Source organism: Haliaeetus leucocephalus, unplaced genomic scaffold (assembly GCF_000737465.1).
Source record: "Haliaeetus leucocephalus isolate CR32 unplaced genomic scaffold, Haliaeetus_leucocephalus-4.0 Scaffold657, whole genome shotgun sequence".
Classification (NCBI taxonomy): Eukaryota; Metazoa; Chordata; class Aves; order Accipitriformes; family Accipitridae; genus Haliaeetus; species Haliaeetus leucocephalus.
The window spans coordinates 929,397-951,374 of record NW_010973093.1 but is presented as its reverse complement, the minus strand read 5'-3'; the positions used below and the strand labels follow the sequence as shown (position 1 = coordinate 951,374).

General features: G+C 48.1%; 2 protein-coding genes across 7 annotated transcripts in view; one reads left to right on the top strand and one right to left on the bottom strand.

The window, feature by feature from the left end:
* RECQL5 (RecQ protein-like 5) overlaps positions 1-2,650 on the top strand; it is a 39,661-nt gene extending 37,011 nt beyond the window's left edge. For 3 of the 6 annotated variants that reach the window (XM_010579323.1, XM_010579324.1, XM_010579325.1), the window contains exon 18: positions 441-931. In XM_010579323.1, the coding sequence (XP_010577625.1) occupies positions 441-878 (438 nt within the window). In that variant the 3' untranslated portion in view covers positions 879-931. Of the gene's footprint in view, positions 1-440; positions 932-1,218; positions 1,292-1,415 lie in introns of those variants that run through there. The other 3 variants (XM_010579326.1, XM_010579327.1, XM_010579329.1) reach the window with 3 other exon arrangements.
* A 1,846-nt stretch (positions 2,651-4,496) lies between these two features.
* The window catches only part of LOC104839270 (unconventional myosin-XV-like), a 46,051-nt gene continuing 28,569 nt past the window's right edge, over positions 4,497-21,978 (bottom strand). Inside the window, exons 30-58 of the mRNA XM_010579476.1 lie at positions 20,799-20,909; positions 20,523-20,617; positions 19,680-19,922; positions 19,088-19,184; positions 18,111-18,300; positions 17,888-17,978; positions 17,122-17,344; positions 15,464-15,579; positions 14,881-14,940; positions 14,564-14,639; positions 13,932-14,050; positions 13,558-13,676; positions 12,956-13,097; positions 12,709-12,820; positions 12,226-12,386; positions 11,839-11,951; positions 11,659-11,722; positions 11,342-11,414; positions 10,887-10,963; positions 10,424-10,500; positions 9,710-9,840; positions 8,989-9,083; positions 8,201-8,309; positions 7,704-7,852; positions 7,162-7,289; positions 6,027-6,199; positions 5,407-5,540; positions 4,827-4,967; positions 4,497-4,556 (exon numbers count right to left, since the gene is read on the bottom strand). Coding sequence (XP_010577778.1) covers positions 4,497-4,556; positions 4,827-4,967; positions 5,407-5,540; positions 6,027-6,199; positions 7,162-7,289; positions 7,704-7,852; positions 8,201-8,309; positions 8,989-9,083; positions 9,710-9,840; positions 10,424-10,500; positions 10,887-10,963; positions 11,342-11,414; positions 11,659-11,722; positions 11,839-11,951; positions 12,226-12,386; positions 12,709-12,820; positions 12,956-13,097; positions 13,558-13,676; positions 13,932-14,050; positions 14,564-14,639; positions 14,881-14,940; positions 15,464-15,579; positions 17,122-17,344; positions 17,888-17,978; positions 18,111-18,300; positions 19,088-19,184; positions 19,680-19,922; positions 20,523-20,617; positions 20,799-20,909 — 3,479 coding nt within the window. The remainder of the gene's footprint in view (positions 4,557-4,826; positions 4,968-5,406; positions 5,541-6,026; positions 6,200-7,161; positions 7,290-7,703; positions 7,853-8,200; positions 8,310-8,988; positions 9,084-9,709; positions 9,841-10,423; positions 10,501-10,886; positions 10,964-11,341; positions 11,415-11,658; positions 11,723-11,838; positions 11,952-12,225; positions 12,387-12,708; positions 12,821-12,955; positions 13,098-13,557; positions 13,677-13,931; positions 14,051-14,563; positions 14,640-14,880; positions 14,941-15,463; positions 15,580-17,121; positions 17,345-17,887; positions 17,979-18,110; positions 18,301-19,087; positions 19,185-19,679; positions 19,923-20,522; positions 20,618-20,798; positions 20,910-21,978) is intronic.

Below are 21,978 nucleotides of genomic sequence, written 5' to 3'. Positions count from 1 at the left end.
CATCCGAGACTGCCTGGTAGCTGTCTCTACTGAACAGTGCAGTCTTCTCCTTGCTCCTTCAAATTGAACAGGAGTGTGGCACTCCTGAAGTGGTTGATTCTTCCTGAGGGGTGTATTCTCAGCAGACATCCTGGGAAATCTTTTCCTGTCAGTTTTTCCTGTATAGGACAGGGTCTAGCAATTAGCTGCCCTAATAAGAGCACAGGGTAATTCTAAATGTGGTAGTGTTAAAGGTTTTTTCTTAAAGTCCCTTTGTGTGGCAAACAGTGTATTATGTCTGCGCAGCACAATGGGTTACATAGATTCCTGCATGGTATTCACTATAGGGAGAGCCTACAGGATGCTGCAAAGATTCGTGTTCTCAGAAGGAAGTGGCTGCTTGGAAGTGCAATGCTGCCACAGGAATTGGTGGTTTTGGTTTTCTTCTGTCCCATCTCTAGGATATGGAAAGTCCCGCAATAAAGCGGCTACGGACAGTGGCAAAATCTTCTATTCTGTCCCTGCCAGAAAGCAAAAGTGTTGGTCCAACAAAGAAGAAGGTGACTTTTGATCCAAACTTATCACAGTGTGATAAAGAAGGAACCAGCAAGACTGTACAGCCAGTGACCAAAGGCGTGTCCCTCAAAGAGACAGCAGACATCGTTGTCAAATATTTGACGCCATTCTACAAGGGTGGCAAATTTGCTTCCAAGGTAGGGTACAACTCAAGACCCTTAGCAGAAGGAGACTGCACCTTCCTAGTGAGCTGGGGCTTTAAGAAGGGGAAGATGATCTGGTTACCACATTTCACTTCCAGGTCACATCTTGGTATGTGCTGTTTTAGTGACTCTAGGTGCAACAACTCAGCTCTCCCAAGAAAGGGTTTGTGTGTGATTTAGAGTGGTATCATGTTGGTTCCACGCTTGTTTGTGATTGTTCATATTTTCACGCTAAACTCCACAGGTGGGAGTTCTTAAAAAACATGCCGGAGTGGCAACAGATTAGGTTCAATTCTGGTGTAGTTTACTTGATGTGTTCTGCAAGGCAGGATGTGTGTGCATGTGCTTCTCCAGCACTGCAGGGTTGGGTGCATTTGCAGGTTTGCAACATTCCTGTAGTCTAAATCTGTGAATAGTTTGTGCTACAGCCAGCCTGTGCTAAGGGCAAGATGAATGTGGAAACAGTCTGGTGATGTAACCAATGTCTGCTTCCTGTGTTTTATCTTCCCCAATTCTGCAGGATCTGTTTAAGGGCTTTGCTCGGCACCTGTCTCACTTACTGGCTGAAGAGCAGAACCCTGCGCGCAAGACTGGTGAGTTGATAGCTGGGGAGAGCACCAAGAATCTTGGGTTCTTTTGATGCTAAATGGATTGATGTCTTTAGAGGGGGTAGATGTCTTAAGTATCATCTCAAAGGTGGCACTTCCTCTCTTGCAGTGAAGGAGGAAGCACAGAGACTCATCAAGGAGTTTTTCAAAACAAGGGTCAGGTGTGAGAGTGAGACAGACTGGCAGGAGCTGCAGAGCTCAGAGAGATGATCCTTGCGTCACATTGGCTGTCTTCCTTCCTCCAGCAGTGGGACCAGGGTATCCCGAAGAACTCAGCCATGGAGGGTTTCATGAAACTGCAGAAGTGAGCTTTCTTTTCCCACTGCATTTTTGCTTACTTCTGACCTTAGTGACATGCACTTCCAGGAAACCAGGTTCTGGGAACTTATGGAGAGTTTCTCCAATAACTAGGGCACTGAAGCCCTCTAATACCTCTTGCCAAGAGGTATGAAGTCTGCATCTGCTGTGTAGTTTAGGGGCTGGTGCCTCAGATGTTCTGCAACTTCTACTCCCTGCAGCAGTCTGGGAAGGGCTCAGACTTTCCAGTGGGGACTCTGCTTTGGGATTGCATCTCGCTTCCTAGATAGCTCCTCCCCTTGCTCCCCCATCTCTTAGTTCTTATTTCAATGTTACCAGTAGAAGCCTTATGCTACAAGTTCACATGCTTTGCTCAGGGCTGCCAATGATGAACTTGATGGTTACGTTCCTGGATGGAATGTTTTCCCTTGAAGGACAAGAGGGGAGAGTTTTGTTTTTACCACGCAAGCAATGCCGACTTTCTGAAGGTGGAGAAACTTGGGTTCTTTTTCTTTTAATCTAAACTTTTTTTTTTTTTACTTTGTCTAGTTCTGTCTGCCCTTTAACTTAAGCAGTGATGCTCTTTCAGTATTAACCTCTCCAATAGTGGCATCAAGGTTGCCAACACTTTTCCAGCATTTGCTTGTAACCCCTAAAGCCATATTTGCTCCCTGTGCCTCACCCACAGTCTGCAATACAGAGGGCAATGTTGCTGTTACAACTGGTTAAGGTACTGCTGTGGCCCTCAAATTGACACTGTGGTGCCTCTGCTGCTATATTTATATAAGGACCTGAACCTTAGGGTATCCAGTGGGCTTGAAATAACCTGATTCCCTGGCACAAGTCCTTTCTGTTGGGTTTTTGTTGGGTTCTGCCTTTGTTCCATGCCTACAGAGGCTGGTGGCCTCCGGCACTAGCGCTGCTAGAGGAATCTGCAGCCTGAGAGGCCATCAAACAGGCTTTTGGATCACTGTACTCAACAAATGTATTTTTTTTTAAATGTACTGAAATGTATGTGCGGAACTGACAATAAAACAATGTTATAGCTGCTGTGGACTCTTCCTGCAAGCTTTTTCTTATCACTCAATCACACAGACTGGTCTAAGATACTTTTAAAACTCCAACACTATGAACATAGACATGAAAGCTCATTTCTTATCTGAACAGACAGCTAATAAATGCAAGCCCAGGATGGGATGGATGGGAAACATGTGCCAGCAGACACCTCCAACCCTTTATAGCTGCAGGACTTCTCCAGCTAGAACCAGGAGAACCTGGAAATGTTTAACTCAAAAGTCACTTTCATCTTCAGCTTGCTCTGCTCACTGGAGGACAAAGGGCTTTACAAGAAGCTTTTTACACAACAAGTTTTTTCAGCTGTTGCCTGCTGGCTTCTATTTTACCTTCCCATTAAAAATCCTGTTTCATTAGCCACTTAAGTGGGGTTACTATCTCTCCAGAGTTCAGTGCTTATAGAGTTCAGCTGCTGCCTGGGTGAACTTCTCAGAAATGCTTTGTTTATCTTGTAAATCTGTAAGCAGATTTGTGTGACAAAGTGCTTTATCAGAGTGTGGGGCATTTCTAACCAGATGAGTTGTGCTTCTATGTAAGGCAGCAAAAGCTCAAAGAGAAGGGGAATAAGGATAAGTTAATCTTTAGATATTTTTTCTCTTCCTTTCTTTCACATTGTTGTGGTGCTTTACCTAAGCCTTGCAGTAGCACTGCTGAAGGGGAAGGGTGGAACATGCTTCAGCTAAGACCTCACAGGCCACAGCAAGCAGCAGTCAAAGGGAAGTTCCTGACAGGGAAGATGCTGTAGTTACTGCTAGCATCAGCTCACTAGCAAGAAGCTAGCTGTGCGTTATGGCTTGCACTGAGCACCCTCAGCTCTATCCCCTTCCTAGCCAACAGTGACAACCTTTTCCTCAGGCTTTGCCAGTTACCTGCAGGTCAATCTTCCCATGTTAGATGTAAACCAGTATCTGTTATGTCATAGTTTCAAAACATCTCTATGTGATTATTTTATTGCAATCTCCTAAAGTGCAGATACTTTTCAGTTCAGTAGGATAGCTGTAGCAATAAAAATAAGTTAAGCATTTTTGTACAACCCAGGACACTCTCCTCTGCTGTAATACAAATTCCATTTGAATACACTTTCTTCACAGGTATGGAGCCATCATTTAAATATGACAGCTTCATGGACATGACTGACTTCTTTCTAGTAGAGGGAAACATATGCTATAATTATGTCAGTAAGAAATTAATTAACAATAAACTTTCTTACCATTGCAGCTCAATCTGTGCCCCAGCATATGTGTTAATTATATATTAACACTGATCTGCTTTGCAATTGAGATGCTTTCTACAAGCTCCTGCTTCACAAATCCTGCTATAGGGCCTCTTGCATATCAATACAGGGAAAAAGCTGGCCTATGGAAAACACCAGCAGTCAGTACAGTCATTTCATAGCCTTAGCTGTGCATTGTGATACACAAATCTCTAGCAAGCATCAGTCTTTTCTCATGTTAATTAATTAAAGAAGCATCCCACACTACAAAGCTTGAAGGCAATTGCTTGCATCTGTTCAGCTGCTCTGTGTTGGAACAGGCTATGAAAAAGCAATGGTGTGAAAGGGTGTCTTGTGCTTTGTTTAGCCACTGCATACATCACTTCAAGGAAGAGTACATGGGAACTGAATGGCAGGTCACAAGGGATGAGATTATTGTCCAGTCCCTCAACAAACACTGTGGCGGCAGTCTTAGAAAGTAGCTGTCTGAGGTCATGGATGTCTTTTGGAAAAGTCGTCTCCAGAAGACAGGGCAGGAAGCACTGAACAAGCTTGAAGAAAGGAAAACAGTGCTGTTTTGGTTGGTCATTCTCCTCCTCTTAGGCTCTAGTGGTGCAACTCTGTTTTATCCAGGATGACAACAATCGTGTGATACATTTCTTTAGCCTGTCAAAACACAAATCAGTATCAGTCATTCTCTGCCCCAGAAATGGCTGCTTCTCATAATTAAATATTCCCATAAATCACTTTCCATAATTAAATATCAGGTACTTGCTGGGACAAAGCTGCGCTTTGTGGCCTGGGAAATGCAGTGCCCCCATCCACCTCTGGGACAGAAGAGAGCAGTAGTACTGACTCTTAGCAGAGGCTCAGCTGGGCAGTGGAGGGCAATTTCTGAATTGCCAGGAGGAAGCTGTAGGTCCAGGCTGATCTCACCTGTGACAGTTCAATCCACATAGTCTTGGGGTTGGCAGCTGAGCCATAGTTCATTTCTATGCCGGGAAGCCCACCATCAGAGACAGGCTGCAGGGTTCGCATCTTCTGCAGCTCTTTCAATGGAATGACGCAGGAGACCTCCTGTGTAAGGAGAAAAGCCACAAAACGCTCTCTGGTGCAGTCCTTACAAATAAAACCATCCAATTCTCACCAAGGAGGATTCACCTCAAGAGCTTATTGAAAGCTGAGACAAGGACTGGGGCAGTCAGAATACAGGGCAGGCTGCTGCTGACAGCATGTCCCTAGAACTCTCTTAAGATTGGGACAAACAGGAACGTGACCTACACTTAGTTTTACTGTGGACTGTGCTTATTAGCATGGTCACTGCACTTACAAAAGAGCACATGGCAGTACTAACTGTTCTACCACTCTTGTCACTTGCTTTGGGCTAGGGCTGTTGTTAGAGTTGCTGTGATGCATGTAAATACAGTCTCTTCCTGCGCAAGTTCTTCTAAAAGTCAGAGTTAACGTCTGACAGACATCAGGGCTCTGGACTCTAGGGAGGAATTGTCTGGCATACCTGGGTGGTGCCATCTGCCACAATGATCTCCTCTTTATTCACACCAAAGAAACAGGGCACAGGGATTGTGTCATCACTGACTCTCTCTACAAAGTAGGTGTTGTAGCCAAAGAAAGGCAGTTTCATCACATGCTCTGTAAGAAAGCAAAAGGTGGCTTTCAGGCAGCAGCTTCTAGCTAGCAATCTACTGCACCAACCTAAGGTGGTCAAAAGCTGCAAGCATTCCCAAGTTTTCTACATTGAAAAGTAAGATTGACAACTTCTCCCTCCCTCCCTCCCAGGCAGCTGATACTCAATTCTCAGCAGCCTGAATGGATGTCCCATTCTTTTCCAACCAGAAAACAGCTGTGCAGCCAGAGTATCAATTAAAACACAACTTGTACAGAGCTCTGAATATCTACTGTAGACTTCTACAAAAGAGGTAGAACTTCTACCATGATCACCACGCTTGGGAACAAGTGCCAATCTGCAGGAGGCGGCTGTCAGGGAGTTCTATGTCATGGCCCATTCCAGGCTCTAAGGATCTTTGCCAACCTCATGAACTGTCTCAAAAGTGCCTTCAGAGCAGCTTCCATCATGCTCAGGACAGACGACTCAAGCAGATCTGGATGTCTCCTCACCTATGAACTGGATTTTTGCATCCACTGGCTGGAGGGGCTGCCTGGTTCTCAGCAGCATGCCAACATGGTTCTGCAGAGCCTGGGGTCTGATGGAGGACTGCAGGGTCTGTGGTGTGTACTCCTTCAGCTCTTCCCTGTGCCAACAAGCAGATACTAATTCACCCCCTGCCCAGCTAAAATCAAAAGATCAACCAGGGGGATTAAGAGGAAGGAGGGGATGTGGCAACAATTTTCAATTGCATGGCTGGGGCAAGGGTGGAGGGAGAGGGTAAGAGCACAACAGGTCGTATCTGAATTGGGTAATGTGGAAGGAAACATCAGAGACAGTGAGACCACCATTTTCCACAGAGAAGGCAGCTGTGCACCACTGAGTAGTGCACTCAGAGAAATCTCTCCTTTCTGGAGACAAGAGGAGCTCTTCAAGCAAGGACTGTAGCATGGAAGTAAAGCCACAGGGTGTTTCTTTCACAGACAGTCTCAGCTGAACACCACCTTATTCTAACCCTGTCTTGCTCCTGTTCATCCAAAGCGCTACACAGAGCAGAGCTCCAATGCCCAGCAGGGTTATGGTATTACCCCCTGCTGCTGGTGCTGTAAGGGGATCTGATGCAGACATTACCTCAACTCCAAGTCAAAGTGCATAAGAGTACAGGAAGGAAGGAGTGTGAAAATAACAGCTCAGGGCTGCAGGACAGAAGCTTTCCAGTACCCAGGGACATTTTCATTCCCATTAGGCATCTCACTACAGATTTTGGGTGCCCAGGGTTGAAAACTCTGACGCTTGTGAGAAAGAACAAAGGAGCATTCATCCCAACAATAAGCTCATGCACTTCCTTCTTGGTATTGCAAACACATGGCAGTCAAAAGAAATGCCCATGGCACCCTCATGAACCTCAGCTCAGGATTCACAAAAGGAAATGTGGATCAGAGACTGTCAGCATTAAGAGGGTGAACAGAAGGTCAACTTTCTTGATTATGGGCAGGAGTCAGTCACTAAGTGACATTAATTAGGAGCTTATGTTCTCCAGAACTGTCCATTCCTTAATTATCCAGCAAGTACTTTCAGGCACCTACTCCTAACCCCTGTGGTTCCAACAGCCATTAGAGATAGAGACCCACCCTGAGACAGACATACCTGGAGAGAGCAGAGTTCTGCTGCTCTGCTTTGGCCCAGTGCTGGAGCACTGCCAAAATGCCCACCTGCATCTCCATTTCTTTACTATGGCTCAACAGTATCCTCCCATTCAGGTAATCCCACAGGATCTGAGAGACAGCACAGGAAAGAGCCCTTTGTTAAACCTGCCAGAAAGTTCAGGCATGTCTGGGCAGTGCCAGGCTGCGAGACCTACATCCTGCCTTGCTGATAACACATCCAGCTCAGGCTGATAACACAAAAACAAGGGCTTTCTGGGCTCAGGAAGAGGATGCAGAACTGCACAAACCATGTCTGGTTGAGTACAGCTCATAGGCTAGGGCTACAGGCACACTGCCTTCCTTGCATCCATAGCTTCAGTTATTAGCCATTCCCAGAAACAGCACACAAAGCCAATCAGCCAAAGCCCTCCCGCTTCTTCAGCCCCCTTGGGACATTCCCATTGGCCTGTACACTAACTCTGCCCTTGCTAGGGAGCCCTTGCTAGGGAGGTTCCTGGTGTGCACATTGGCCTTGTTGCTTACCTGTCCATAATGGACATCAGTATAAATTTTGTTCTCAAAGTGCAGAGGTGTCCTCCAGATGAGCCTGCGTAAAGTCACAGTGACCAACTTGTCCTCCAGCAGGTAATCATGAAGATACTCCTCCGATCTTAACGGCCTCACCATTTTATCTACATGTTTATGCAGAGAGAGGGTCATCACACTTGGTACTGAGACAGTGGGCTGAGCTCTATGACCTGGGACAGGACCCTTCCTGCACACCTCTATTCCACCCTGCCCTTACCACTCCGAGCATCAGCCATTCCAAAGGGACATGGACCCACACAGACACACACACCTCTCTCAGGAACAAGCAACACAGCCCCCGATAAGCCACAACCCTTAACCCTAGTACAGAGGGAAACTGCAGAAGAGGAACCTCCCCGGAACCAGCAAGCATGGGGGAACTGTTTGAAACAGTAGCCATGGTCCTCCCTGTTGGAGGGAAAGAAAGAAGCTACATGCTAGTCTCTACTTGCCGAGATTATTGCTGTCACTCTTGATGGCAAAAAGAACAAATTCCTGTATCTCTTCCTGTTCGCCTGCCCCCATCTGCTCACAGATCTCCTGCAAGAGCTCCTTGGCCACCTGAAGCAAGGAAAGAAGCAAATAAATACTGTGGCCAGGCAAGCCCAAAGCTGCCCCAGAGCAATTAGACATACTGGGCCTGTTGGAGGGCAGCAGTATGGCTCTGGCCATTGCTCAAAGAAGCAAGCTGGGTGAGGCATCCCAGTGTTGTGCAGGCCCTGAAGAGATATGCTGCTACAGGGATTCCTAGGAAGTGAGTGGGAAACTCTCACAGCACTATGGGAAGCACAGGCCAAGCCCAAGGTTTTGACAGATAAGGGAATTCCCTGGTGTAGGTCAGAGTCCAGTTCAATGAAGAAATTCAAAGCAGAAAACTCACAGTGAATGTCTTTATTCTGGTGAGGTATTCCACACCTCCAGGCATCAGTATCACTAGCCGGCGGGCACCACGCCCCTTCTGCAAAGGACAGTCTTTAGGCAGCAAGACATGCTGGATCCCATCAGCTCCACAATTGTTTCTCTCTCTTCCTCCTCATGTCTGCCTTCCACTGCTTGCCCATAGTACCTGCCTCTTCCCTGCCCACTCCATGGCATTGCATTTCCCAATCCCCTTACAGACACATGCTTCATTTCCTCTCTTGGAACACTAACTGCCCCTGTTACACTGCACATGGCACCTTCTGGCAAGCCTCTGCCCTCCTTCTCTTCCCAGCATCCCCACTTCTCTGCCCCTCAATACCAGCAATGCCTCTATCTCCACAGGGAAAGGAAGGTGGCGGCGGCCCCCGTACATGAAATTTTTCCGCAGGTTGCTCTGACAGATCTTGGCTATATCTGCAGGAAGAAGAAAAAGCTTCATGTGTGGAGCCAAACAGAGGACTAAGCATTGTCTCCTATGGTGTTGGGTCATCCTGGCTGTGTTGAATTTAACCCAGGGCTGCTGCTAGAAGAGCAAAGAGACTTGACGTCATCTCCCACTTTGCCAGGACACATCCAAATCATGAGGGGTCAGCCCCAGACAGCATCCAGGGCAGTAGGAATACAGAGGAATGACAGGATGGGAGAACTAGAACCCTCTTCTCTGGCAGGATTCCAACCCAAATACCTCACAGCTGATGACTCTGGAAGACCACTGCCTGCCTTTCCCCCAGGGTCTAGCTTTCAAACTGGGCTTAAGCCACAGTGCTAAGCTAAGCCTCAGAGACACAATTCCACCTTGCCTGGGTGAAGATGCAATGGGAAATGACCTCTGCAAACAGAAAGACTAGAGATAAAATGTGGACTCGTGCCCGCAGGCTCAGCTGCCTCAGTACCCCATTCATTTCTCCTGCCTAACAGGATAAGGGAGATTTTCCCATTGGACCGTGTCCCCACCTGGATCCTGTCTTCTTTCCTTGACCACTGGGCCTTAGTAACAAGAGGGCAGAATTTTATTGTACAGAACACAGAAACAGTCATACCATGGTGGGTGCTAGATGGGTCACTGCTGGCTAGCTGCAGAAACTTGGTGGCATAGGGCATCAGGATGTTAGAAGGGAGGAAATACCCAGTTAGCAGGTTTAGGAGCAACCAACCACGCAGCACGCTCTCCCTGTGGAACAGAAAGATCTGTGGGCACCTTGGAACAAGACAATACCTGCTTGAAGCAGCTCAAAATGAGCCTCTGCCCTTCTGAACACCTAGGTCAGGTGGCAGAAAATGAGATGGCAGCCCTTAGTCAGACATTTCTTATGCTGAGGAAGGAATTGATTCAGTTATTCTAACAGCAAACAAAGCAAGGGAACAGTCAAGGCCACTCTGATGCCACTGCTGACATATTGCAGGGCAGTGTGGGGTCAAGCCACTCTCTAACTGTTGTATGAATTCTCCAGGGCTGTGATGAGGAAATCAGGGGTCTGAGCAGCACCACTACCAGGAGCTGCCAGGTATGTTTATCAGTGCCCAGATAGATCAGCAGCCAGAGATACAAGGACAAACATCCATTGAAGTGAAAATGCCAAACCCAGTGACTGGCTAAATTTCCAGAGCGCTCAGCAAAAGCCCCAGCATCTGGGCAGCTGGGGACAACACATCATTAGGGGTCAGCCTCTCTCCTGGCCCTAGTGTCCATGCAGTGAGGTAGATGGTTCCCCTCCAGCTGTGCACACACAGGAGCTGACAGTGCTGGTACTCACTGGTTAGGGTTGTGGGTGACCTGTTTGATGACCTGGCAGTAGACCTCATCATGCAAACTCTCCTTCTCCTTGCACAGCTGCATTCAGAGAGGAGAAGGCAGCATCAGAGTGGGGACAAGAGAATCAGAGAGGCCCCTGGTCATCTCTGTGCCCTTCCTCTCCCAGCTCCAGAGCTCTGCCAATTTGCTTAAAGCTTGGGCTTTGCAGGCTCTGGTCTCTAGTGCTATCTAGGCCCAAAGAAGGAGAGGCAGGTTATATGCTCTCATCCAGACAGTGATATCCAGGGAAAGCATTTACATGTAACCCCTCCCCCCCATGATTTTAATCAGCCTTTCTGCTTCAGGTCCCTTTCTCATGCAGGAGGTTGCATTATGACTCTCCCTGCTCTCTCCCTTCCCAGCAAGGTCTTGGCCCTTCATTCCCATTGGTGCTTCAGCGCCTTGCCCAGGGGAAGTTCACAAACCTGAAGGATTTCATAGATGCATTCAACCTCATTCTGGTCCTTAAGTTTTGATTGATCTCCCATGAACCGCATCAGAGCTGTAAAGCAAGGGCTAGCATGTAGGTCTAAGCAGAGGTGATCCTGCCATGGGGCAGGCAGTAGACTAGAAAATGTCCTGAAAGCTTTTCTGCTCCATGGGCTATTACGAGCCTTGCATGTGTAGTCAGTCAGTGGGGCATCAGCCCAGGCAGTGTGTGTTCTTGGACACTTTGCACTCAAGGCAAAGTGCATTTTGCTGGAGGCTTTCAGCATGGACACAGGTGGTTATTAACTGCAGAAATGCCTTAGAAAGAGTCCTCCTCTCACAGTTTTCATTTCCCACTCTGGGCCCTGTGATGCCTATGTGTGGCCACTAAGTCCGTCCCTCTCACCCCTGCTCCAGCCTCTGCAGTATTGTGTTCTAGGGAGGTACTTACTCTTGAAGTTCTTTGTAGCAAGCTCATTCAGCTCACTATCAGAGTACCGGAGCAAAGACTGCTTGATTGGGACCTGCAGGGCCAGAATACAAGGGTAAGCTGGGGAGGCAGATCACACAGAGCTGTGCTGCAGTCTTCACAAAGACACAAGCTCCCAGTATCTTGCAGGCAGCACTGAAGAACAGGGGTCACCTACGCTTCTCCAGAGACTGCAGCCAAGGATTTGCCCTCTGCAGTTTTTTCCATGTGGGGACAAAGCTAGAGGCAAGGCTGGAGCTGGGATTCTGCCTGTAGCCATGGGGAGACACTGGGCTCACCTTGGTGTGCCGGACCAGGTCAGCTGCACTCTTCTTTTCAGCAGACATCCCCTTCAGTCCCTGCCTAGACAGAGGAAAGGGAACATGCAATCCAAGAAACATCCCCAGAAACAGCTTGGTGTAGGTCAGGCTACACAGATCCTGTGTACACCTGTTCAGGAAGGACCACAGCCTACTCACATGGACTGAGCCTCTCGGAAGTAGGCTGTGGCGAAGTCCATCATGGTATAATGATCACCAGCAGGGACTAACATGATGCTGTTGCGTTCTGATGCCAGGCTGGGAACAGAACTCTGCAGAGACAGGCAGCAAACCCACCCTAAAAAGTCAGCTGAGGAACCACAGTGTGTATTCTTCTCACCTGCCAGACCTGGGAAGGCCTGATCTGTGTGTGATGCCTCCCTCACCCACTATGACAGTATTTGAGTGTCTCCATCTGCAAGGATTAAGCAGTCATCTTCTTCCCTCTAGCCTGGGAGGTTAGACACTACCAGGCCCACGGACCCACCCTAGCAGCTCCCACAGAACCCGACTATATCCCCTAGAAGTTCCCCAAGGACAACTCACCTCCCTGCTGGTGTTCCTGCTCTCTGGGGAAGCTTTCATGCTCTTCCGCAGCCCTCCACATCTGTCCATGCTGGTACTGAGGTAATCAGGGGCTGCAGCCAATTGCACCAGACTGGTGGGGAAAATACCGCAGCGGCCACCAGTGGAGCCAAACTGCCAGCCTGCAGAAACAGGGGAGAGTCAGGAACCATGGCAGCTACCAAGAGAAATGAGCAGTGAAGCATTCTACTGGCAGAGGACAGCATCAGACTGACCAGGCTTTCCTGCATCCTAAGATAACATCCCCTGCAACTATGGCAGCTGGAACAAGGCGGGTTGTCGTCAGAGAATGGCAGAGCTGAAGGCTGACTATGCCAGCCCTTAAGAGTCTGCTTTCCTCTGGTTTACTCAACAGCAGCATGTAGAACTTCGGGGCACCATGGGTCCAGCAGGCCCTTGAATCCATTCCCCACCTTTCCTCCCAATCTTGACAATCTCCCTCACCTGGCTCCACGCCTTGCATGGGCAGTAACTCAATGAGGTCACCCTTCTTGAAGCTAAGAAGGCTCTTGTCATCTGCAATGTAGCTGCGCAGAGCAACAACGTAGTTGGTATCCTGGGGAAAAAGCAATGGGAAGGTCAAATCTCATCCCCAGGATGTGAAGGACTCAGACCATGTCATCCTATGGACCCGCTCAGGTCCATGTGGGAAACCACCTTCATTCCCTACTGCACTACAGCGCTCCCTCACCTGCCTCAGCTCCTCGATGAAGAGTTCCACCATAGCCTTGATGCACGGAGCCTTCGGAGAGTGCAGGAAGAGCTGCTCTGTCTTCAGAGAGAACTCCACGGCACTGCTGCCCTTCAGTTCCACTGACAGCACATCTGCAAAGCTGAGAATACAGCCAGCATAGTTGGAGTCTTTATGCCAGAGCTAGGGATGCAGATCATGGGGATGGGACCTCATTCCAAGGACTGAGAATGGAGACAGGCCTCAGCATGCTCCAGAGGGTGGCCTTTCACCAGCACTGTATTACAACACTAATAGCACCATAGGCTGCTCATGGCTTTCACCTTACCACTTTGAGGACCTCCCTTGTGATGATATTCATGGAGCTGACTCACACCTAGCACTCACTTATTCTAAGCAAAGCAAAAGGTGGGAAGGAAAGGGAAAGACCACACTCATTAGAAAGAGGGTCAGTGAGTCACAACTGGACTAGGACAATCCTAGAGAACACAGCACAACCAGGGAATTTTCAGCTCAACCATTCAGTTTGCCTCCTAACACTCTGAAAACATCCTGCACGTGACAAATTATCATCCTGCAGCAACCAGTGCCCTTTTGCTCACCTGTAGCTGCAAAGAATCTTCAAGTGCTCAGGATTATAGCCAGCTGCTTTCACCACCTTCAGCAGCCTCATGCCCCGGTGAGAAACACCCAGGATCTGGACATCACTTCCATTTTCGCCCTGTAAGGAAAGTGCAGCCAGAGAGCATGAAAGGCTCCATCTCACCTGGACAGGATGGAGCAGGGGAAGAAGATGCTACCACATGTACCATGAAGGAGGCCCTGGGCTGACAGAGGTGTCAAACACAGCAAGGTACAGAAGGCACAGAAGAATGAGCGATGTGTGGCCAGGCAGGGAGACAGAAGGAGATCCTGGATAAGCTAGAGCCACACACCTAAAGCAAGCCCAGGGTCTGGCAAGAAGGTTAAAACTCACATGAACCGGGAAAAGGCGGGAGAAATAGTTAGCCCAGTTATCCCGAGCAGCCAGTACAATCCTCTTCTTTATCCCATCTTCCTGAATGGACTGGATGTCATTGCCAACCCGGAACTCCACTAGCAGGGTTACAAAGCAGATACTTTTTCAGTAAGACAAAGATGTTCAAGTCTCCCTCTCTCCAGGGACTCATTCCCACTAGTCCCCCTCACTGATTACAGTGCAGCAAATGACAAGCAGAGGCAAAAGGATACCACATTACTTGCACACACCAGTCTACTACTAGTTTCTCTGCCCCTCTCCATGAAGCTCCTGTCAAAGATGACAGTTGAATTTTACGACAACTCAAAATCCCATCCTTAGGTCTCAGTTTCCTCTCCCCACAATAAACATATCAGAACTAAGTGTTTCTGGCTCAGAGAAATTTCAGGGCTGTTTTCTGGCCATCTGGAATAAACAAACATTCCCGCACTGCACTACACAGGACACACAAATGTGCTTTCTTGCTGCAGTGACAAACATTTCTCCTCTGCCCTAAGTCCTGCCTGAAAGGGCTTGGAGGAAGGTTTCTCATTTCAAACCAAAAGCTGGCTTGGGCACAGGGAGGAAGGGATGATGGGGCTGTTAATTACTCAGCAGGTCTTTCATCTTGCGCTTCTCCTCCTTGGAGATCCGAAAGCAGGATTCAGAGAAAGTGTCACGCATGATCTGCAGAGGAAGGAAACAGAGAGACTTCCATTGAAGAAGCCACATCTGAATATGTTGGAAATCTGAGGCTGTTTAACAGAGTGAGTTTCAGAGAGGAGTAAACAGGGGCTTGACTGGATGGATCTGGAGAAGAGACTAACACTGCTAGGGATGCAGAAGTGAAGGCAACTTATACAATGTAATTATGGGGTGTTTTGTCCCCAAAGAGACAACAGGTCTTGAGTCATACACCAGTACATACCTGTTCACACAGCAAGTTCAGACAATAAGGGTGACTGAAATTTTCTTTGGGGTAAAACACCTGCAAGAGGAGGATAAAAACAATAGTGAAATTACGGATGTTGCAGAAATAGCTCCCCAGGGATGTTTTGTAATCCATATGCCCTGCTGCCAGAGAGGAGTGAGTTCATCTCCAAGGACAGGCAGGGAAGAGACACTATGAATGTGAACAGAAGGACCAGGAGCGAAGGACCAAAAGTAAAGTGGTGAGACCATGGGATGAACCCTGGTCAGTTCAGTGCACTCTTGAATATTTGATTTTAAACACATTTGTACTATTTTAACAGGAAAGCACCAGGTAACAACAAATTTACTTTATTTGTAGATCTCTTAGTGCTTTACAGAGGAAGGAAAGGACAGGTGTGGAAACTGAGACACAAGAGTCAGTAAGGCAGAGTAGGACCCACATCCCCTATGAGATGATCCCCTACCTCCTCCCAGAACTATCTTTGTGCTCTTATATCACACTGGGTGCCTATGACAAAAAAACAAATGTGGGACTAGTTCCCTCCTTCCGCAGCAAGCCCTCAGCTAATGAACTGTACCTCTTTGCGCAGAAAGATTTTCCAGGCAGGGTTGACATAGGAAAAGCTGACACTGGTAGTGAGCTTGTACAGCTGGGTCTTGATACCATCATCTTCTGCTACTGTTACAGCAGAGTCTGTGTGAGGAGAAAGAGCAGTGAAGATGGGCTTTGCTGACTACAGGGTCACCTTCCCACCTGCCAAAGACCTACCAAGAAAAAGGGGACAGTGCTATATGCCTGATGGAAGATTATTGTCAGGAACCTTCTTGAAGGTCAGGGATCAGCTAATGTGAATGCATGCATAAAACAGTCATCATGTGAGTACCAGCATTTCTGATAGCATTTATACTTGCTGTATTAGCCACAAAGTTCAGTGCTTATAATAGAAACACTCCAGAGATAGGGAGCACACAGCGTCCCAGACAAAATACTAACCTGTGAAGACACAAGTTTCACTTTAAGTCATTATAAAAAGGGTGCTAAAGGCTTCAAATGGGCATAAAAATTCTCCTCTGAGCTTGCAGACTGCAAGGTTCTGGTACAAGGCACCCAGCACTTGCCCTGGATTTCTCTCTGCAGGAGATCTATTAAAGACAGGCTCAGTTTGAAGGCAACCATTCAAAGGCATTGCTTTATGAGGTAGGAATGTCTTCATTAATCACTCCCAACTTTCAAAACTTCAGAGTTCATGGACAAGAAATGTAGTAGATCCCATAGTTCAGCACAGTTCTATATCCATATTCAAAAGCATGTAGGGATTTTTCAGGCTAATCCAGTTACTTCAATTTACTTTCACGGTATTTCCTAAAGAAACATTGTTTAAAAGAGAGGGGGAGTGGAACAGGCAAATTCTTTTATACCAGGGAAGCTCCTGCAGGATGGAGTCCTTCAGTAATGTGTTTGGCGGACTGTTGCTTGCATGTTATAAAATGTGATGCTGATGAGAGTTTTAAACAGCTTGAAATACATTGGTACATGTATCCAAAATAGCAGCAAAGTATAAAATGAATTATGGCTCCAGGCTCCCACTGAAATTCAGAGGCAAAACCTAAGACTGAATAACACTTCCAAACTACTGCTGAGAAGCATTAGCTATGCCATTTTTTAGATGGGCAGCATCCAGACACTGTTTATGTGGCCAGTGTCAAAGGTCTCCCAAGCTCTCCTTCTCCCTCTAAGAAACATTCCCTCATTCCTCAGTCTGTCTCTAAGGACCTTCCAGAGGCTCTAGAAGGTAAAATACCTGGCTTCCCATTCCTCCCTGGTCTAAAGTCCATCTGTTGAATTGCAGCTTTGATAAAGTAATTATGCTTCAGGTAGGCAATAAAATGTATTGTGGACTGGACCTTGATAAAGCTGTAGCCCAAAGGTCCTTTCTGGTTTTAGCTGCATTTTTCAGAGAAACCCAGCCCCTCCTTCATCATTTGTGCCTGACATCCTGCACTGCACTGGGAAGAAAGGGAAGAGTTAGAGCTGGGAACTGCCATGCTGATTACTGGGTCAGACTGACTGAAACTATGACACTCTCTGTTATTTCACACAGTCCACTCAGTCTTTGGCTGGCTGGCTGATGACAGAACATGTGCTGTGACTCTCCCAGGCCACTTAGCTGATTCCGACCCTATACCCTCCCTGCCTCCCACTACAAAATTCCACTTGGGTTAAGTCAATACTCACTCTTCCCTGTGGATTCCTGCCAGTCTTGGGTCCCAGGCAGGAGAGACGAAGACAGTGGTGGGGGAGGAGGGGGAGCAGGAGGGGTCTGGGAACCTGGTGGGGTACTCTCCTGGCTGAAGGTTGACAGGAGAGGCAACTGCTTCTCCTTGATAGAACTGGAAGCTGAGCCTGGCTTGGGCTTGGGAGGTGGAGGTGGTCTCTTCTCTTGTGGCAGGGGGGATGGCTGCAAGACAGCGAAACCATTTGACCCAGTCATTCTCTGCATTACTGTGCTCTGTCCTGACACTGCTGTTATAAATCATCCCTAGGGCAGCAGTCCAACTCTGGAAGCAAGTTCTGTATGAACAGGGATACCAGGACTTTTAAATCAACACACGGTCTGCAAACAGATGAAGATCAACCAAATCCAGGTGCAGAGAACCAAGTATTTGAGATTGAAGCCTCCAGTTGGGAAGGGGAAAAAAGACATTAACGGGCAAGACCTAGGTGCCAAATGTGGGGAACAGGAGTTCCTTGCTTCCAGATCATCCTTAAACATACCACAATAGTAATTGCTGCTCCAGAGCCTTTTCTTCAGGACCTCAAGTGACTTTACAGATTGGAGCCCAGTCTAGGACGGGCAGTGCCATGGTATGAGCTCACAGCTATCTAGTAACCCAACAAGAAATCACCTGGCTGCTACTGCACTACCAGGTAGCTCCCACCCTGTTGGAGATTGGATATACTCTGCTGAGCTCTTAAGGTGAACAGAGAGCGAAGAACTCACTGATTTGGAAGATGGGAGGTTCATCATTCCAAGCTTGGCCAGAGCCTCATTTTTGGGGTCGTTCTTCTTAATAAATGGCTTGGACACTCTTCTGCAAGAAAATGGGGAACACAGTCACAGGGGCTGCAAAGGGGTTGTGGCCACAATGGAGCCATGTGGCAGTGCTGGGATATAGCCCCACTCATCTCCTTCCTGCCCACGTGGGTGGATCCCACTGTCTCACCTGACAGGCTCGATAGGCTGGGGCTCAGGGGCTGGCCTGCTCTGGTACATTTTGATGATGTTGCGGATCTCCCGGCTAGGTGCAGGCCGTGACTCGGGTCCTGAAGGCTTCACTACAGGTGGCTCCTTCTTCGCTTTTGGTGTCTGCTTTTTTGGCTTTGGCTCAGGAGGTGGCAAAGGTGAAGCAGGAGCTATTGGGGATGACAGCTGTAATGAACAGACCGGCAAAGACGCAGGAGAAATCCCTTTATCTCATTTGAAGCTCCCTCTCTTTCACCCCTAGGCTGACTGGTCATGACCTTCCACTGCCTTGCTTTGGGATCGCAATTCCCAAAGCTCAGGCCTTTCTCTCTCTCTCCTCTCCTGCCAAGATGCAGATTCCCAGAAGAGCCAGATCCTTTCCTTCTCTGGCAATATCCTGGCTGGATGCTTCTGGAAAGTTCCTGCTTGTCAGCCTGCCTGGGTCTCCACTGCACAGCATCTTACCTGCCTCTGTTTTAGGGCTAGGCTTCTCTTCTTCCTTCTTCTCCTGCTCCTCTTCCTTTTCCTCCTGCTTTGGCTGGGGATTTGCTGGAGGGGTCCAAGTTTTGGAAGGAGGCCTCACTTTCTTCACTCGGATCTGTTGCTCTCCTGTATAGAAGGGGGGGGCCTGAGCTGGTTAAACCCACAGCCAAAACCTAGCACTAATGGCATAGTTCCCACCCTTGCATCAGTCAGCAGAAGCCTATGCTTTCTAGAGGCATAGGAGGGTGTGGCAGTCACAAGCACAAAGATTTCTAGAAAACTGGCAACACAACACCTCACAATCTGAATTGCAGGGCACTGAGCAGGCACCCAAAACTCCTGCTACACACAGCACCAGCAGCTCCTGCAGGGATTAGCTGTGTTCCAGACAGGAAGACAACACCTTTTTATGCCAGGGAGGCTGCAGAATAAGGTGTTATAATGAGTGAAATTCCCAAAGTGGTAGATGCTCACCTATCTTCTGAAAATATTCTCTTTTCTGCTGGAAGGTTTCTGGAGGATAGTCATCATCATCACTGTTGGAGAACTGGTCTTCCATGTAGTCATGAGCCTGCAAAGCAGTTCACAGCATGGTTAGTTAGTCCTAGCCAGCAGATACCTCCATACTGCCCTTAAGTTCAGAGGTGATCTTCCCTCGCCAAGTTCTGATCTAGAATTTCCCCCCATCTGGGATTGTCCCTAGAGATCAGTCTCTGACTCAAGGAATCATCAACCAAGTCCAGAGAAGGGGGAGTATGTTAGAGGCCCAAGACAGCTTGCTGGAAGATATAGAACTCGGAGTGATGGTTTTTCCTATGGAATAATTCAGATCAGCTGGGAATTAATTGGTCAACACTGAGGCCAAACATCCACAGAGCTAATGCCACCAAGGTTTGATCTTGTGTCTTAGAGACTCAGCAAGCAGAGTTTGAAAGTTCTCAGTGTCATAGGTAAGGATAGCTCTCTGCTCTCCTGTCTGCCAAACCACCGTCACACTGGAAGGGAAGCAGAGAAAATGCAAATCATGAAATTCAAACCAAATTCACCACCACTTTGTTTCTCATACCGGTTCATCTGCCTTAGCTGGCGGTTCTGGAGCCTTTGGTGGTGGTGCAGCATTCTGGCTGCTGGGAGGCTTCTTGGGTTTTGGGGAAGTGGCTGGGACTGGACCTGAGGCTGGAGCTGGAGCTTGTGGTTGACTTGAGACTGTTGGCCTTGAGTTCTCAAGAAGCTGTTGCCACTGCTGCTGTTGCTGCTGCTGTTGCTGCTGCTGGGAAATGCTCATGGCTTGAAGGGTCACCTGCTGGGCCTGGAGGAAGGAATAGCAATGTCCATGAGCTCTAGGCTACTCAAAACTGACAGTCATCAGTCAGGCTTTCACTGGTAATCACAGAACATCTACACAGTCCACTGCAAATTTCCCAGTGTTATGTACAAGGCACGCCCAGGGAGTCTGATCCCATCTAGCCAATTATGCAGAGCTCCTAATAACACCCTAAAGACTCAGCTACCAGTGAGATAGCCTGGGACCTCCATGCACTCACAAGGGTTTGTACTGAGAGCAGAACACTGCAGATCTGCATCTGTAGCAAATCCCAGCTTAAAAACACATGGTAATTACAGCTGAGGCTTCTTGGGGCCTGCTCTTGTTCCTGCTACTCACTCACCTACAGTGCCTCAGTGTCCCCGTGTACACAAAGGGGCAAAAAGGGGGTTCCGAGTTTTGCAGTCTTAAATAATCCCAACTTTATATAGCTAACCCCTAGCACATCAGCACAGGGTGCTACAGAGCAGGCTTAAGGCAGGAGGGGAGCATGGTTAACCTCTTCAAACCTCTTCACAGCACATACACCAGTGCATTGCTCTTCCCCAGTTCCTGGGCCCCTCCCAGCCAGGCCCTTCCACTCACCATGAGCATGGCTTGCTGGTTGATAAAAGCTTGCTGTTGTGCTGCTAACTGATTGGGATCTACAGCTGGAACCACAGGCTGGGGCATAGCCATGGCTGTGGAAGACACACAAGTCTGCAAAAGCCCACAGGCAATCATTCCTCAGTGTCTGAGCATCAGCCCAGAGCTGATTGTTGACTATGCACCCCATCTGACACTCAAATGCATAGGCTTCATTACGACACCCACCCTTCCATCCTCTTCCCCTGTATAGTTATTGAAACACTGTGTTATTACTTGGCATAGGTGCAATCCCACCAGACACTGGCATCATAGGCATGGCTGCTGGCATCCCAATCATCGAAGGCATGGGCTGGTAAGCTGATGCTTGAGTCATTCCAGAGAAGCCTAGAGGCAAAAGACCATATTCACAGTGCTTTTGGGGAATCGCAGATGAGGAAGCCCTGATCAATCCCGCAGAGCACATCACATAGGCTGGGTGCCCCTGGTTCTCTCCACATGCACCAGCAACAGGGATATGTGAATGGTTTATCTCTTCACACACAGCAGGACACAGCAAAACTGAGGTGGAAAAAGGAAACCAAAGAGAAATGTGTGGCCTGCCAGACTTTACAATAGCAGTACCCAGACCCTGCTTCTGCAGTCTGGCTTAGGACACCACCATCCTTCATGACTGAGCATATAAATAACTCCTGCCTGTGTATGATTACAGAGAAGGGTTTCTTTTGAGGAATGGGCAAAGATCCCTGGGACTACCACCTCCATATCAGTCTCTTTGCAGCAGGTAGCAAGAGTGAATGAACAATGAGCCCTGGCCTGGGTAGCATTGTGTACCACGTAAAGGAACTGTGGAGAGAAAGGAATTCCCCTGCCCTCAGCAGTCAAGTCCCACATGAGGCCATAAAAGAGAAATCCCACTGACGGCAAAGCCAGCAGAGCAAAGGACATGGGCATCAGTCTCAGCTAGGAGTGAGTCAGTACATAGCGCAAGTCTACTGAATCATGATTTCCTCCCCAGTGAGAATGGCCCAAGGATGCCATGGAGAGATCTTCATATTCCTCACTGATCTAAGTAGCCACATGAGTGACAAACTGGCCTCAGGCCTGTGATCTGTAATAGGGCTTGTTGTGCCCCTACAATGCCTCTACAATAGCCAAAAATAGTCCCAGTCTCAGTAATGATCTGAACAGGACATTCCCCACCTTTCTGAAACAGCTGGGTGTGTTCCTACACATGTAGATTTCTCAGTGCCATTAATATATTGGTGTTTGACTCCACCCTACTGAAAATACTTGAGTCTTAGCTCCACAGAAAGGAGGAAAAGTAAAGACACTAACCACACAAACCAGAACCTCTGCAGGGTTCAGACTTACTAACCCAAGGAATAGCTAGAGATGATGGGAAACTCTGTAAGGAAGCAATAAGAAAGATTAAAACCCTCCCCTGAGAAAGGCA